The following is a 13,502-nucleotide window of genomic DNA, read 5'->3' on the forward strand; positions in this document are numbered from 1 at the left end:
GGCCAGGGCCGGCTCCCGGCTTTTTCCCCTGCCCCAAGCAAAAAATATTTACATATAAAAGTAAAGCCAGAGCGCCACCCCAAGCCCATGCTTGGAGTGCTGGTGCCTGGAGCCAGCCCTGCACTGGAGGCTCCTAGCTTGCAGGGGGAGAAAGTCACTCTAGGGCTGGTAAATTTGTGTTTTTTCAGAGAAACAAACAATCAAGCTGCTCCCCATTTGGGTGTGCAAGCCAACCCAAGCGTTTTCTGCCACAAGAGTAGGAAAGTGTGTATGTTTCTACCAGAATGCCTGTTTTGCCACTGACTTGCTGTGACCTTAGAAAGGTTAACTCAACCCTAGTGCCTCCCTTTCCTTACCTACGATGGGCATGACAGACCTGCCTCCTAGGCGTGGCGCAAGACTCCTCTCAGGTGAGGTGCTTTGAGAGTTCTGGTGCTCAGAAGAAGACCACAGACAACAGAAAAGAGTCACAGCAGCCTCTGGGTATATTTTTTGCATTTCATATATTATCCAGTTTCACATTCTCATAGGATCAGCAATTCTCTAGCAACTTATTCTCAGAAGTCTTAATACAAGCAAGACAGCCATGGTTTTATATAATACTTAAGCACTTCAATACCAAGCAATAAGATGCTAAAATAAAAAACAAAAATTGCACAGGTTGTTTACTACGCCTGACGGAATCAGTTACAGAAAAAACTTTTCTTTCAAGCTTAACTAAACATTAACTTATCTTACCGGATTACAGTTTCTCTTCAATAATTGCACACAAAAAACACAAAAATTCTTTGATGCATAAATATTTCCTTATTACACATAGTACAAAAATACTCGTACTTTTTGTTCTGAATTCCCATAAGGATAGCTGATTTGGCAACACTGGAATCTCTCCAATCAGAAGGATGTGGGGGGAGGGGGGAAGAGGAGAGGAGGGAGAAAAAGAGTTAGATATTTTACAGCTGTCCTATATCTAAGGATGAGGAAAAAGCGAACCCTGACTTTTTAGAAAAGAGAAGAGACCGGACAGGAAAAGAAACCCAGTGCATTGTACTCTAAACAAACATTTTTCAAATCTTCTGGTCAGACTGGAGAACGCAGGGCGGGGGAGGCAGACAGGAGGGGTGAGACAAGGATAGGATTTTTGAAAGCCAAGTCTTCACAGAAGCAAGATGAAAAACCTTGCTGGATCAATAGTTAGGCCAAGACCTGTTGCTACAGTAACACAAATGCTAGAACAAATGCACACACTCACACGTACACAAGTTAAGTGTTTTAAATTCATGCCAGAAAACATGCAAAACTGATTGTCTTTTGTTTCCTTCAGCAGAGCTGCACAAAGTTGAGGGCAAGGCAGCCTGAGTATTGCTCTGTACAGCTAGGCCTCATTTGGCACCAGTGTCTTGTAGGGACAAACCCGTCTGTTACCACCAGGATTGAGTCCCTCCATCTAGGCTTCAGTGGCGCAGGAAGGAGAAACTCAGTCTGGGAATCTGTTAGGAGGGGAGGCGGGGAAGGGAAGGAGAGGACAGGCAGAATGCAGTCCATTGAGCTGGGTATGGATATATGCACAGTCTAATGGGGAAGCCCACAACGCCGTACCAGGAGAAATGTGACATTACTGCGGAGTGTCCACAAACCAAACTGATTTTGATGGATCCATTGCTTCATCCCTGGCACATTGCTCCATGGAGAGACAAAGAAGGGAACAAGCCAAGAGACTCTGGAACATAAGAGAAGAGCAATGCTCAGTGTGCCCTGTAATTCATTTACCACGTCATTGCGATTGGGGCAGATAGTGTGTTCGCCCTCATCAAAGGACACAGCAAGTGAGGGGCTGCCTCCTTCCTGCTGAGGTGGTAACATTTAGCAGCACTGGAGCTCTGTCCAAGTGTCAGTGTTACCCAGGCGCTCATTTTAAAGGAGTGGGTTTGGAGAACAGTTGTGCTGGACTTGCAGCAGGCATGATGGGACTCAAAGTTTACTAGCAGGATCTTCCTTTTTACACTTACTCTTCATACCTTTAAGGATTCTCCAAGCCGGCTGCAATCTGAGCGAGCAGATCTGACATTCAGACCCTTAATGCAACACACCCAGGCCAATGTTTAGCATTAATTTGGCCAGTTTCCTATGCAGTCTTTGGGTTGGGGTCAGTGTATTTACACATCAGCTGTTGGGAACAAGAGAGCCCCAGAACTCATGCAGTCAGAGGAAGACAGAAGAGGGAATTCTGCTACTCCTGTCCCTGCATCATCTAAGCAGGATGCTGTAGGAGATGACATGTGGGCTATTGAGAATGCTTGCCACACTACCTGGATGAGAGGCTCTTCCCCCCACACCCCTACAATGATACATACAAGTCCCACTCAAGGCAGCACTGCAAGGCCAGGCCAGGCCAGATTTTCATGCAGCTTGGAGGTCAGGAATGCAAGGATCCAGAACAGACAGCAGCACTGTCCCCGGCCCACTTCCAAGCAGACATACTTACTGAAGAGCTAACAAAACTGACGAGACTTCCATCCTTGCTGGGTAGCTTCGGAGGGAGGATACCAGCGCATCTGGAAGAGAAAGCCATTCTGCTACTGTGATAACACTTCGCACCAAGAGACTAGAGAGAGTTGAATGTCCCTTCGCACCACAGAGTGCCAGTTCCACCCAGCACATGGGGAAGAGTGGCCTCTAGACCAATACCCGGATGCTGTCCCTCAGGAGTGCCTGCTGCTCAAGTCTACCATTATGGCTGCATGCTGCTCCACATGCTGAAATCCAGACCCCAGCACCACCAAGGACTCTTGTACAGTTGAGCTCAAGTTACTGTGGGATAAATCAAGAGACTCCTATTCCCATTTTAGGCCCTTTAGCCTAAGAGAGCCTCTTCCCCCCCTTTAGCACATAAGATTAGTCTTTAGGAATGGGGCCAATATGGAGTTCAGCCAAGATGTGGAAACTGTTCAGATTTGGATAATCTTAGCTGCCCCCCCACCCCAGAGCATACGTACTGGCAATGCCAGCCTATCAAATACAACGGGAGCATGGCTTGGCATCCAGAATTGTTAGAAGCCATCTTGGTAGGAGCCCACAATAGGGGCCCTGTCAAACCTGCGGCATCATAGCCCTTGTTTTAACACACTGACAAGTCATTAACCAGAGTACTCGGTCACACCACTCAGATTCGAGTCTAAGGCTAGGTCTACACTGGGAGGAGTCAGCCTAAGATCACGTAGCTGAAGTCGGCGTATTTTAGGTCGATTTACCTGGTTGTGAGGACAGCAGAGAGTCGACTGCTGCTGCTCCCCTGTTGACTCAGCTTCCGCCTCTCACTGTGGTTGAGTTCTGGAGTTGATGGCAGAATGATCGGGGATCGATTTTATCGAGTCTATACTAGATGCAATAAAATCGATCCCCAATCAATCGATCACTACCCCCCAATCCAGCGGGTAGTGTAGACATACCCTAAGACCCCAAGCACAACAATCTGCCTTTTCAGGCCTGAATACCATGGGCCCTGGCAACGGTTTCCTAGGGGAGTTTACCTGGGGGCTTGGAGAAGTGACACACTTCAACACCATTAGAGTGAGAGGGTCCTTTCACACTACACACTTCTCCCAATGGAGCTGGGGAGGAAAACTTCCCATGAAGGAAGAGGGAGCTACCAGCTGACTGCCATGCACTCCTCTGAAAAGGTCACTCATGGAGTCACTGTTAAGGGCAAGTACATCTGATAGCAGCAAGACAGACTAGCATGGGGGGGGGGGGCGCACGCACAGGTTGTTACAAGATACATAGGCTACAGAGTTTGGGGGTAGAAAGCTTCTCAAGTTGGCCTGCTGAGTTCCAGCTGTACAGGAAGTGTCTAATATTGCAACTCATGAGGAAGCTGGGGGGAGGGGAGGGAGTTTCCCCTATTGCTTATCTAGATATAGCTATGGACATCAAGTTAGTTACAAATTCCCACTGACTCAAACCTTAAAATAAGGACACAGGAGACTCTGGGTGGAAGGAGGCAGAGTACCAATGCCCAGCAGCCCTGGTTAGCATTAGGGAAGGAATCTTAGAGTATACTCAACTGGAAGAAAGTCATGGGACATTCGATTCTGTCCCCCAAATAGGGCATGTGGAGGGGGAGGGAACCTACTTCCACCATCAGGTCTCATGTCCTGCCATAAGATCTTTAGTGTCCAGACCCATGCAGGACCCTAGCCTTATATCTCATCCACAATCCAGCAGAACTGCATCCCCTAGAAGAGACTAAAAGGTGGCACAGCACTGCCACAGAATATGACTTCAGCCTCTCTGCCTGGGCCTAGCCAGAGGCAGCTAGTACCTACATCCCAATCCTCCTCCACACATCCAGCCCTAGCACATGGAGAAAATGAAGGGAGGACTCTATTGCTTGCCAACCCCTTTCGCAAGAGGAGCAACACTGATCAGTTAGGAGATGCTTAAGCTACCAGCAAGGGTGCTGGGGGTTATCAAGCCATCTGGCATTTGTACCCTGCTGCGGTCTTCACATCACAGTAATTATACTAGTGATCTTGGCACATGGAACCCATAGGTCACCTCCTGTGGCATTCCTGTTTCATGCCAAGTCGCGCCTCCTTATGGCAATGTATGCCCACACCCACCCACACCCATTTCACCAGGGCCTACAATCCTGACCCCAGGAGAGAAACCTGAAGGACAAGCCTGACTCCATCAACTTGATCAGACAGATGGTACAAGACAGGGACATGCCCTTGGCACAGCTGAGTCACAGGGCCTACTTTTGGCTTCCCCCTTCATTAAGTGGGCCACACCCAGCACTGCAACCCCACTCCCAGTCACTGGCTCAGTACAGCTGGGAGGCCAGGAGAGAGAACTTTTGCCAGAGTAAAAAGGAAATAGAAGAAAGATGGCCAGATGCCTGTTCTGCCCATCTACTTTCATCCAGCCTGCTAGCAGGGGTATTTGATCCAGTGAAGAGGCCACCAGCATATGGGAGAAACATCACTAGGATGCAGAAGTGTTCGGTCCTCATGGGAAATTCAGTCACATGTCCATAGCACAAGGAGGGATGCTCTGGAACAGCCATGACCACCACTGGTGGATAGCTGCTACTTAGGGGGATTGGGAGCCTTGGCCAATATCAAGACGTGATGTCTTTGAGCTTCCTCTCCCCCCCCTCCCCAGCAGGGGGACACTGCAGCAGCAGCCACCTACTGTGATCAGCTAGAGAAGGGGGGGCACCCAGGACCCTGGGAGCAGTCAGAAACGGAGGCATTACCATGATGCAGCAAATAGGGAAGACAAACATTTCCTGGGCCTCAAGGTGACCTGCCTCACTGCCTTGGGCTGGCCCTCTCCCAGCCTCCCCTTGGAGATGCCACATACCTAAGCCAAATGTACACAGCCCCTAGAGCTGAAGGGCTGTGCCACTCTGAATAGGGAAGCTCCCAGAGGACAATCACTGGATAATTCCAGCTCTGCCAGGGGAATGAGACTAGAATCCTAGCAGGGGAAGAGCAAAGAGACTGCACAGGCCACCACCAAGCCAGAAAGCCTGATTTAGCTCAGGTTAGCAGAAGGTCCTTTACCTTCCAATTCCTCCATTAGAGGGCAGCACCATACTCCTGCCCCATATTTATTTAAACACCCATTCACTTGCTAACAGCTGGCACTGCCTAGCCCTGCAAGGTGCCAGCTGCACCACTGACCAAGCATCAATGCCAGGAAAGAGCTAGAACCTGGTGCATCTTGGCCTCTTCACAGAGTGAGAATGGCAGCATCAGGAAGACTATCCATTTCAAAGGGAGACGCTAGAGTTACAGGAGCAGATGATTGTATCCAGGCTGCTAGCAAATGGCACCTTCCTTGTGTTAGAGGCTTGAAGCGGACACCACTAGAAGTTACCCTGGAAGAGTCTGCAATAAAGTTCCACCTCCTGCCTGAGGGGAGGGGGCACACACTCACCTGGAGTTTAGAGCTGTAGCTGCAGCCTGTGAGGGGTTAAGCCAGTTACTTCCAGCTAATCCCTTACAGCCAGCTGCTTGCAACAGACACACTAGAAAGAAGTGGTTTGTATTAGTCACCACACTGGCTCTCATGCAGGCCAGGCTAGGGATGCCACAGGAAGCGCATCAAGAGATCTAGTCCATGTTTGATCAAAGCTCTGCAAGCTGAGGCTGTGCACCTCTGGGTATGAGGAAGGTGTTGGCATGCTAGGAGAATGAGGCTGACTGCACACAGATGAAGATACTGGAGATTTTCCAACCCAAGTGCTGGAAAGCCAGACCCCTCCATCCTGCTGATCCAGCTGCACAGACCCAGTATTGAGGGTCCAGGCCTGGTAGGGGTACAAGCAGTAAACTTGCTCTGTGCTGTGGCCTCACTGCAGAAGGAGCAAGCTGTTCACAGAACAGACTCAGTTGTTCTTAAAGTAGATTCCAAGGCAGCCTGAGTCCCATGTGTACAGCAAGTCTTACTGTGCAGGTAGGACATTGGAAAGGAGCTAATATTAGGAATCCAGCCATCCAGTGGATTGCTGCAGAAAAATGCCATTCAGAGGCTGTGCTGGAAGTCCTCCTTGGTGGGAGGGGTTTGCAAGTGGGCTGGCTGACAGACCCCCTGCTTAGTCACTCAGCATATTGCATCATCTAGCTCAATAGCAGGAAAGCTGGAGGAGTCTTCCACCCTGTGGCATAGGTGTTCTGGGTACAGTCCTCCCACAGAAGGAGGAACTCCTCCTGATCAGAGAGGCCAAGGGGCTCAGCTGTGTGACTTTATGCTGTTTCTTTCCTTTGACACATTTGCTGCCTTGCTCCCCAACCCTACTTGGCAGCAATAGGGTCAGTCAGGAACAGCCTTTCAAGCTTAAAAGGTTGGTACAGGCTGGGGAAGGGTGAGCAGACCAAAACTGCATTTGAGCCCAAGAAGTGCAGTTCAGAACCAAAACCTTCCCAGCATTGGGATCTGGGGCTCATTTGGCCCATCAGGGAGATGGGATGTTTGGAGGGGGTTTTGAGATTGGGCCAAGAATTTCACAGCCCTGTAAGACAGGGCATTCTGCATTGATTGAGCCATAATACCTGCAGCCTTCTTTCAAGAGGAGAGAGAAATCACTCCTGGAGATGCAATGGAAGCGGACTTGAGCTGCTGCAGGCAGCCATATGGTCCTAGACAGTTATTTTTAGGGTAGCTGAAACAGCCTGAAATTGTCAGAGCTAGAGTATTGCTATGATTGTGTTGGTTCAGCGGCTGGATTGACAGCCACAGAGACTAGGGTGCTGTGGGTTTACAGGACAGGAACAGCAGAGGAAGTCCCCCCATCCTCCCCCGCAACAGCCCTACTAATCTAGCCTAGTGGGATGATTGAGGCTAATGGCCCTGTTAGTCTCTGGGCCCTTTGAAACTGCTGCTGAGTCCAGTTTCAAGTGGACTTGTGTCAGTCACATGCATGGAGCTTCAGACATAGCAGGACCATACCTGCCCCAATGAGCTTGCAATCAAAGCCTCTGTTCCTACTTGTCATTGGCACTCAGGTCACTTCATGTTGCACCCATTCATTCATTTTAAGGCTAACTGGCATCCACAATATGGCAGCCACTCAGACACGGCTCCTCATCTACATGTGAAAGTTAAAGCCTGACCCCACTAGTCCCTCCCAGGCTGCAGGAAGCTCACCAGCCTAGGGCATGCAGAGGCCATGCCAGGCACTACTGGGTTGTATAATGGTAGGGTCTCCCCTCTCATCCCCTTCAACCTACCAGACTCTGGACTGGATGCAGAGCCTCCAGCCAGGGGATCTGGCTTAAGTGGCATTGCCAGAGGGCAGTAGGGAACAAGTTTCAGCTAGGAAATAACTGGGTGTGTCACACTTCCCCCATGGTACTAGTGGAAGGACAAAGGCCATCGCAAGTCTGAGTTGGAATTAGAATTCCAAGCTCAGCCCATTAGGGACTGTCTACACTGCACACCAAGCCTGGGCTTGAATCAGGTTTGAGCCTACTCCACCTCCTCAGGTCACTCCCCTTTGTGTGGGCTCACATCAGCAAGCACCAAGGACCCTGCTGGGGGAGAGGCAAGTCAGACCTGAGTCACAGCCGGACCTGGGCTCTAAGCCCTATCATTCTGCAGTGTAGATGCAGCTCAAGCAGCAGAGCTGAGTCAGAAGGCTTGAGTTGCACAATATGGATGTGTTGGCACAGCTGAAACACCCAGGTCCAACAGTTGTAAACCCAGGTGTTTCCAAGCCTATGCTTGAGCATCCAAGCCTATGTCCCACTCCTGGTTTATAATGCAGCGTAGACATAAGTTTAGAGATCATCATGCCCATCCTCTTCAGGAAGATGCAGTCTGCTCTGGTGAGCCACCAGGGCCTAACTTTCCAGAGCCTTCTCCTAGGGCAATTCCCCCTTGCTGCTTATCCTCGCCCTCTCACATAGCTCTCTCCTGGTCCCACTGCACCAGGGAGAGGAAATCCCTGTGAGCCACAGGTGTTGAATCCAGTTACAGATTCAGGCCAGTCACTGCTGCTCCTTGCCAGTTACTATGTCACATTTCAAAGTCCTCCTCCCCCAAACATCCCTCCACACACAGGGACAGCTAGAGTTTATACAAGTTTCCCATACTCCATGTCCTCTGTCCCTCCCCCACACCATCTGGAATTAGTTTCTTCCATCCTCCCCCTTTACTATGCAGTGTAACCTGGGCCAGCAGCCTCTGCTGCAGAGAGGCTCCAGCCCCAGAACTGAGCTGAGCCTCCTTTGCACGGGGCTGAGGAGACTGACTCTTGTAGACCCAGGCTGCAGCCACCAAGCACAAAGTACATGAGGCTGCAATCCCTGCCAAAGAGGATCCTCGATCTAGCCCTTTTTCAGTCTCTAGCAGAGAGTAGGGTGTCCTCACGGTAGAAAACCTGGACTCTTATCCAGATTTCACCCCCAACTCCTCCCAGCATCCCCATACAAGTCTGAGGTGGCTTTGGAGGTGCTTTAAGCCAGGTGAGGGGGCCCACTTTAGGATTTAAACCCCACATTCCACATGGCCTGCACAGCACTGGAGACATCTGCCTCCTCACCTGCTGCCCAGAGGCTCATACCAAGCATCCCTACAGGACTGGGGCTGGAAGAGACACCAGCTTTGGCCCTAGGGGAGCAGTGTATTCTGAGCACCTACTACCCCCCACCCACCCCATGGCCTGGCAGAAGCAGCCACCACTGCCTGCACCTGCCTCCAAGATGGAATTGCTGAAGACTAGCTCCCCTGCTTGGAGTGGGAAAGACTGCAGGAACCTCCATGAGGAACACCTCAGAATTGTTTCTTGGATTGTGGCTAGAACAGACATACAGCAAGGATGCTCATGCCATCTTCATGTGTAAAGGACAAACAGGCTGGGAGAGAAGCCACATTCCTGAGAACTAGAGAAACTGACCAGTTAGAACTGAGAGCTGCAGCCTAGTGGGCAGCCTGAGGCAGACTCCTTTCCTGGAGGGAGATAGTCAGTTCAAGGAAGCTTACTGAAAACAGGAGGTAGAAAATTCTTGGGATATCCCAAGATGCCATCAGTTTCTGCCATTGTAGGAAATGGTGGAAGTGTGAATGGGGGAGTTATAATAGATCCAGGGACCTACAAGTGTATCCAAGCCTCTGCTCTGGGTCAGATGCATAGCTGAAAAGGAGAAAAATTTGTCCCGAGCCGGTGTTGGGAGGCTACAATGGATAAAGGAGTTTCCTGAAGACAAAGTGATGCTGCTGTCTCAGTCATTTTTAGAGCCACATCAGATCAGTCTCTAGAGAGACTTCAGAGACACCAACACAGAGTCCAGAAGGTGAGCTGCTTATTGGAACAAGGCAAAATGCCTGCCATGGGACTTAGATGAGTACTTTAGAGGTAGCCCTTCACAAGTAGACATTTGACACAAATCCAGCTGGAATTCTCCTGTATAGAATGACTTTTGGCACTTGTTCATTCCCCAGTGCTGGCTCAGGTCCTAATGGACTGGATAGGAGAGTGAATAATGGTTTTTGGATTTGTTCACACCATGACCATTGGAAGAGATCATTCCGGAGGGGGAGGGGGGGGAAGACTCACTATAGACAGGAGCTTTGCTGAGTCTTCCTCTGTGAGGCCACCCCAACTCATACTGAGAGAGCTTCAGAACAGGGACTACATATTCCTATGTCTGCGGAGGACCTAGTACAACGGGTTCCTTATCCCAGGTGGAAGCTTTGGCCGCTTCCTTGCCCCAAAAATGTTTCTGTAGGATGAGATTTAGTGGAGAGAGTTTTGTGCACCCAGCTCTTCATCCCTTGTCCGATCACAAAGAGACTAGCATTCCCTCAGCTTGCCTTGCACACCACAGCTACTTGCCACTTCAGAGCATTAGCAGGGATAGACTTTAGGGTCTTCGCCAAGGGCACAGGGCTGTATCATCAGCAGTGGCAGAGAATCTACCACCTAACAGCCCATGAGCCAGCCACCAGCACCTCACACTTGCAGCAGCTCCAAGTGCTTCCCTGCATTGCACAGTGCAAGGATTTGCATTTTCCCCTTGTCCTTCTGTTCAGAGAGGCTTACTCCTTGGAAATACAGTGACTCAAGCTGCAGTTTGACACTTCAAGTCATCTGGGAGCTGAAATGTTAGCATATAAGAAGCCAGAAGGCTGAGCTAAGATGACCCAGCCAGTCCACTGCTCTCCCAAACCAGTTAGACCTGTCCCTGGATTTCTGACCAGAGAAATATTAGGAAGGGTGAAGACTCACTCCAGTCTGTGGGAAGAAAATTGGAATGTTTGTGGGAGGAGAGTTCAGTCACCTGAGCTAACCCAATCCTTCACCTGCTCTCTGTGCAGGACTCCCACTACTCAGCCCCACGGGCTAGCAATCTGTCAAAAGGATGACCAGCCCAGGGCAGCCACCTAGGGTATGTCTACACAGCAATTAGACAGCTGTAGCCTGCCTGTGATGCAGCTCTCAGGATAGGTTAAGGGGCTATTTATTATAGTGTAGACACTCAATCTCTGGGGACTTTTCCATCTCACGGGGTCTAGAGTCCAAGACATCTACACAGCAATGAAGCAGCCTGTTAACAGGAGTCAGCTGACACAGGCCAGCCATGGGTTTAATCAGTGCAGACATACCCATACACTCCTGTACTGCAGACATGCTGACTACTGCCCTTTGCATTGCTTGCCACCTTGCACAGACAAGAGCTAGTTTAGTAGTTCTCAGAGGCAGGCTCAGGTTAATCAAAGGCACCCAGTGCAGCCTCTAGCTGACTATACAGTAAATTCTGCTAACAAAAAAACTCCAAGCTGTCAGCCTCAGGCCCCTCATGCACAGTAATGAGACTGACTTTGCACCATGCCCTGGATGCCAGACTAGCTGGCTGAGGGAGTGAGGTGGACTAGCACGAATTCAGAGTCCCCAGCACTGCTCCAGAAGAGTCTCTTGGAGTCACTCAACCTGGCAGCTGCAGGCTGGAATCAGTTTCCAGATTGTACCTTGATAGAAAAGCTGCAGCCCTGACATGCTGAGAGTACTTGGCACAGCGCAGGAAGGAATGTGCTGTCTGGCTGCCAAGAGAGCCAGCCACGGGCTGTTAGCGGCTGCACTTCCAGCAGGCTGCAGGTCAGTGTGCCAGCCGCCACCCTGCCCTGTAGGCTGAGGTCTTCACAAGATGGAAAGGAGATGCCAGCTGAGCTCAGCAAGAGCCAAAGGGAACCCAGGGGGAGAAGTGGTTTCAGCTGACACTGCCTCCCTGCCATTGGGGCCCGGGCAATCCAGAGTGGAAGTCACTGATGTGACTAGCCAAGGAAATGACAGCTAGATCACCCTAGTGGCAGGCAAAGTACTGTCAGCTGCCCCACCACTGAGCAGCAGCAGGCACTTGACTCAATTCGTCTGCTCCCAGGGTGTTCCAGAGGGCTGGGATGCAAGGAGAAGCATTTGGCCAGAAGGGTCTGGCATTAGGACCATAACATGCAGCATGGAGATAGCTTAGCCTGCCTCCAGCAAGAGCCTCCTAGGGCCCAGCTGGAGGAGTGCAGCATCTGCTACACATGCCCAGGCTTCCTAGCAGCCTTGGTTCTGAGGAGGCAGAAAGAAGCTCGGTGATGAGAGCTTCTTCCCTACCAAGGGCCTTCCAGGGCTGGTGCATGCATGGGCATTTGCTGCTCAGGAGAAGCATTTCAATGACCATTCAGGCCTCATCCACACAGTGCCTTAGGAAGGCATCACCTGGGCAGGGGTCGGAATGAGATTCAGCTAGGCCAGAGCAAGCTGGTTGTAGCTTGAGAAGTAGTGGCTCCCCCTCCAACAGATTCTGAAGGCACCTGAGAATCCCTACTCTGTGTTAGGCAACTAAAGAAGCCTGTTTTCAGACAATCCCAACAGGGCACCAAGTTCTGTGAATCTGAAGCACTCATCCTACTGGGCAGGTAACAACTGAATGTTATGGACTCAAAGACAGGACATTATGCTGGACTAGATGTTGGTTCCCAGACAAGTATTAGAGCCACTCTGCAGTAAGTCAGAACTGCTAACCAGTAACAGTCACTGCCTCCTCCAGAGGAGCAAGCCAGACCTCCCATTGAAAAGGACAATTGTGCACCAGATCCTCAAAGCCAACACAACACAAGCTCTCCAGCTCCAGGCTCTCCTCTGCTGGGTAAGTCAGGTAGGAAGCCAAGCCCACCTGAGATCTAATGTCCTGGATGCTCTCCAGATGGCTTCAGACCAGGACTCTTCAACAGTCCTATCGCCCTGAAAGCGGCTCCCCCAAGATACCAATTGCTAGAGGTCACCTCAGTGCTCACACTACTTGGCCTTTCTGCCACCCAGCCACATGGCATAGCTGAAGTCACTGTGCAGCACTACAATGGCTTTCAGTCCTCTTCAGCAGGAGCTGAGAGCTATTTGAGCATCTGCTCTTCTCCAGAGACATCACCTGCAGTCCCCCAGGACCTGTCCTACCTACCAACACCCCCTCATGCACACTCCACTGACATCTACCTGCTGGGTACCAGGGTAGTCAGCTGCAGCCACCACTTTCAGTTCCAGCAGGACACAAGCCCTCAAGTGAGCAGCCAGCTCCCCATTAAGCCTGGGCAAGGCAGAAATATCAGCTGGGAGGGGAAAGCATGTAGCTAGTCACTGACCTCCCCTTCCATCGATGGGCTCTGCCTCCAGTTGCTGGAAAGCCTCAGGTTCTGCCGCCTCCATACCAAGTCTGGAGAGCCAAATGTTGCATGGAGGAATCCCTTTCCCACTTCCAGCTCACTAAGGGGATAGCACCCCTTCAGGGAAGGAGCTGACCAATGAGCCATGCATGCGTCACCTCCAGGCTGGTTAACTCTGCGGCTGGATGCAGAGGCTGCAGTAGCTGGCCTCTGACAGGCTGCACTGCTGGAAGAATACATTCCTTTGTGCTCTGCTCTCCACCTGCATCCAATCCATGTCCATGGGGAATATTTTGGGTTTTGTTCCTGGTCTTGGCTACATACAGGACCTGCCAAGGCAGCTGTGA

General features: G+C 50.8%; 1 protein-coding gene across 1 annotated transcript in view; it reads right to left on the reverse strand.

Moving 5' to 3' along the window:
* Positions 1 to 462: 462 nt before the first annotated feature.
* RBPMS2 (RNA binding protein, mRNA processing factor 2) overlaps positions 463 to 13,502 on the reverse strand; it is a 47,968-nt gene continuing 34,928 nt past the window's right edge. Inside the window, exons 7-8 of the mRNA XM_032791184.2 lie at positions 2,486 to 2,555; positions 463 to 1,720 (exon numbers count right to left, since the gene is read on the reverse strand). Coding sequence (XP_032647075.1) covers positions 2,493 to 2,555 — 63 coding nt within the window. The 3' untranslated portion in view covers positions 463 to 1,720; positions 2,486 to 2,492. The remainder of the gene's footprint in view (positions 1,721 to 2,485; positions 2,556 to 13,502) is intronic.

The sequence above is a fragment of the Chelonoidis abingdonii genome, chromosome 9 (assembly GCF_003597395.2).
Source record: "Chelonoidis abingdonii isolate Lonesome George chromosome 9, CheloAbing_2.0, whole genome shotgun sequence".
In the NCBI taxonomy this organism is placed as follows: domain Eukaryota; kingdom Metazoa; phylum Chordata; order Testudines; family Testudinidae; genus Chelonoidis; species Chelonoidis abingdonii.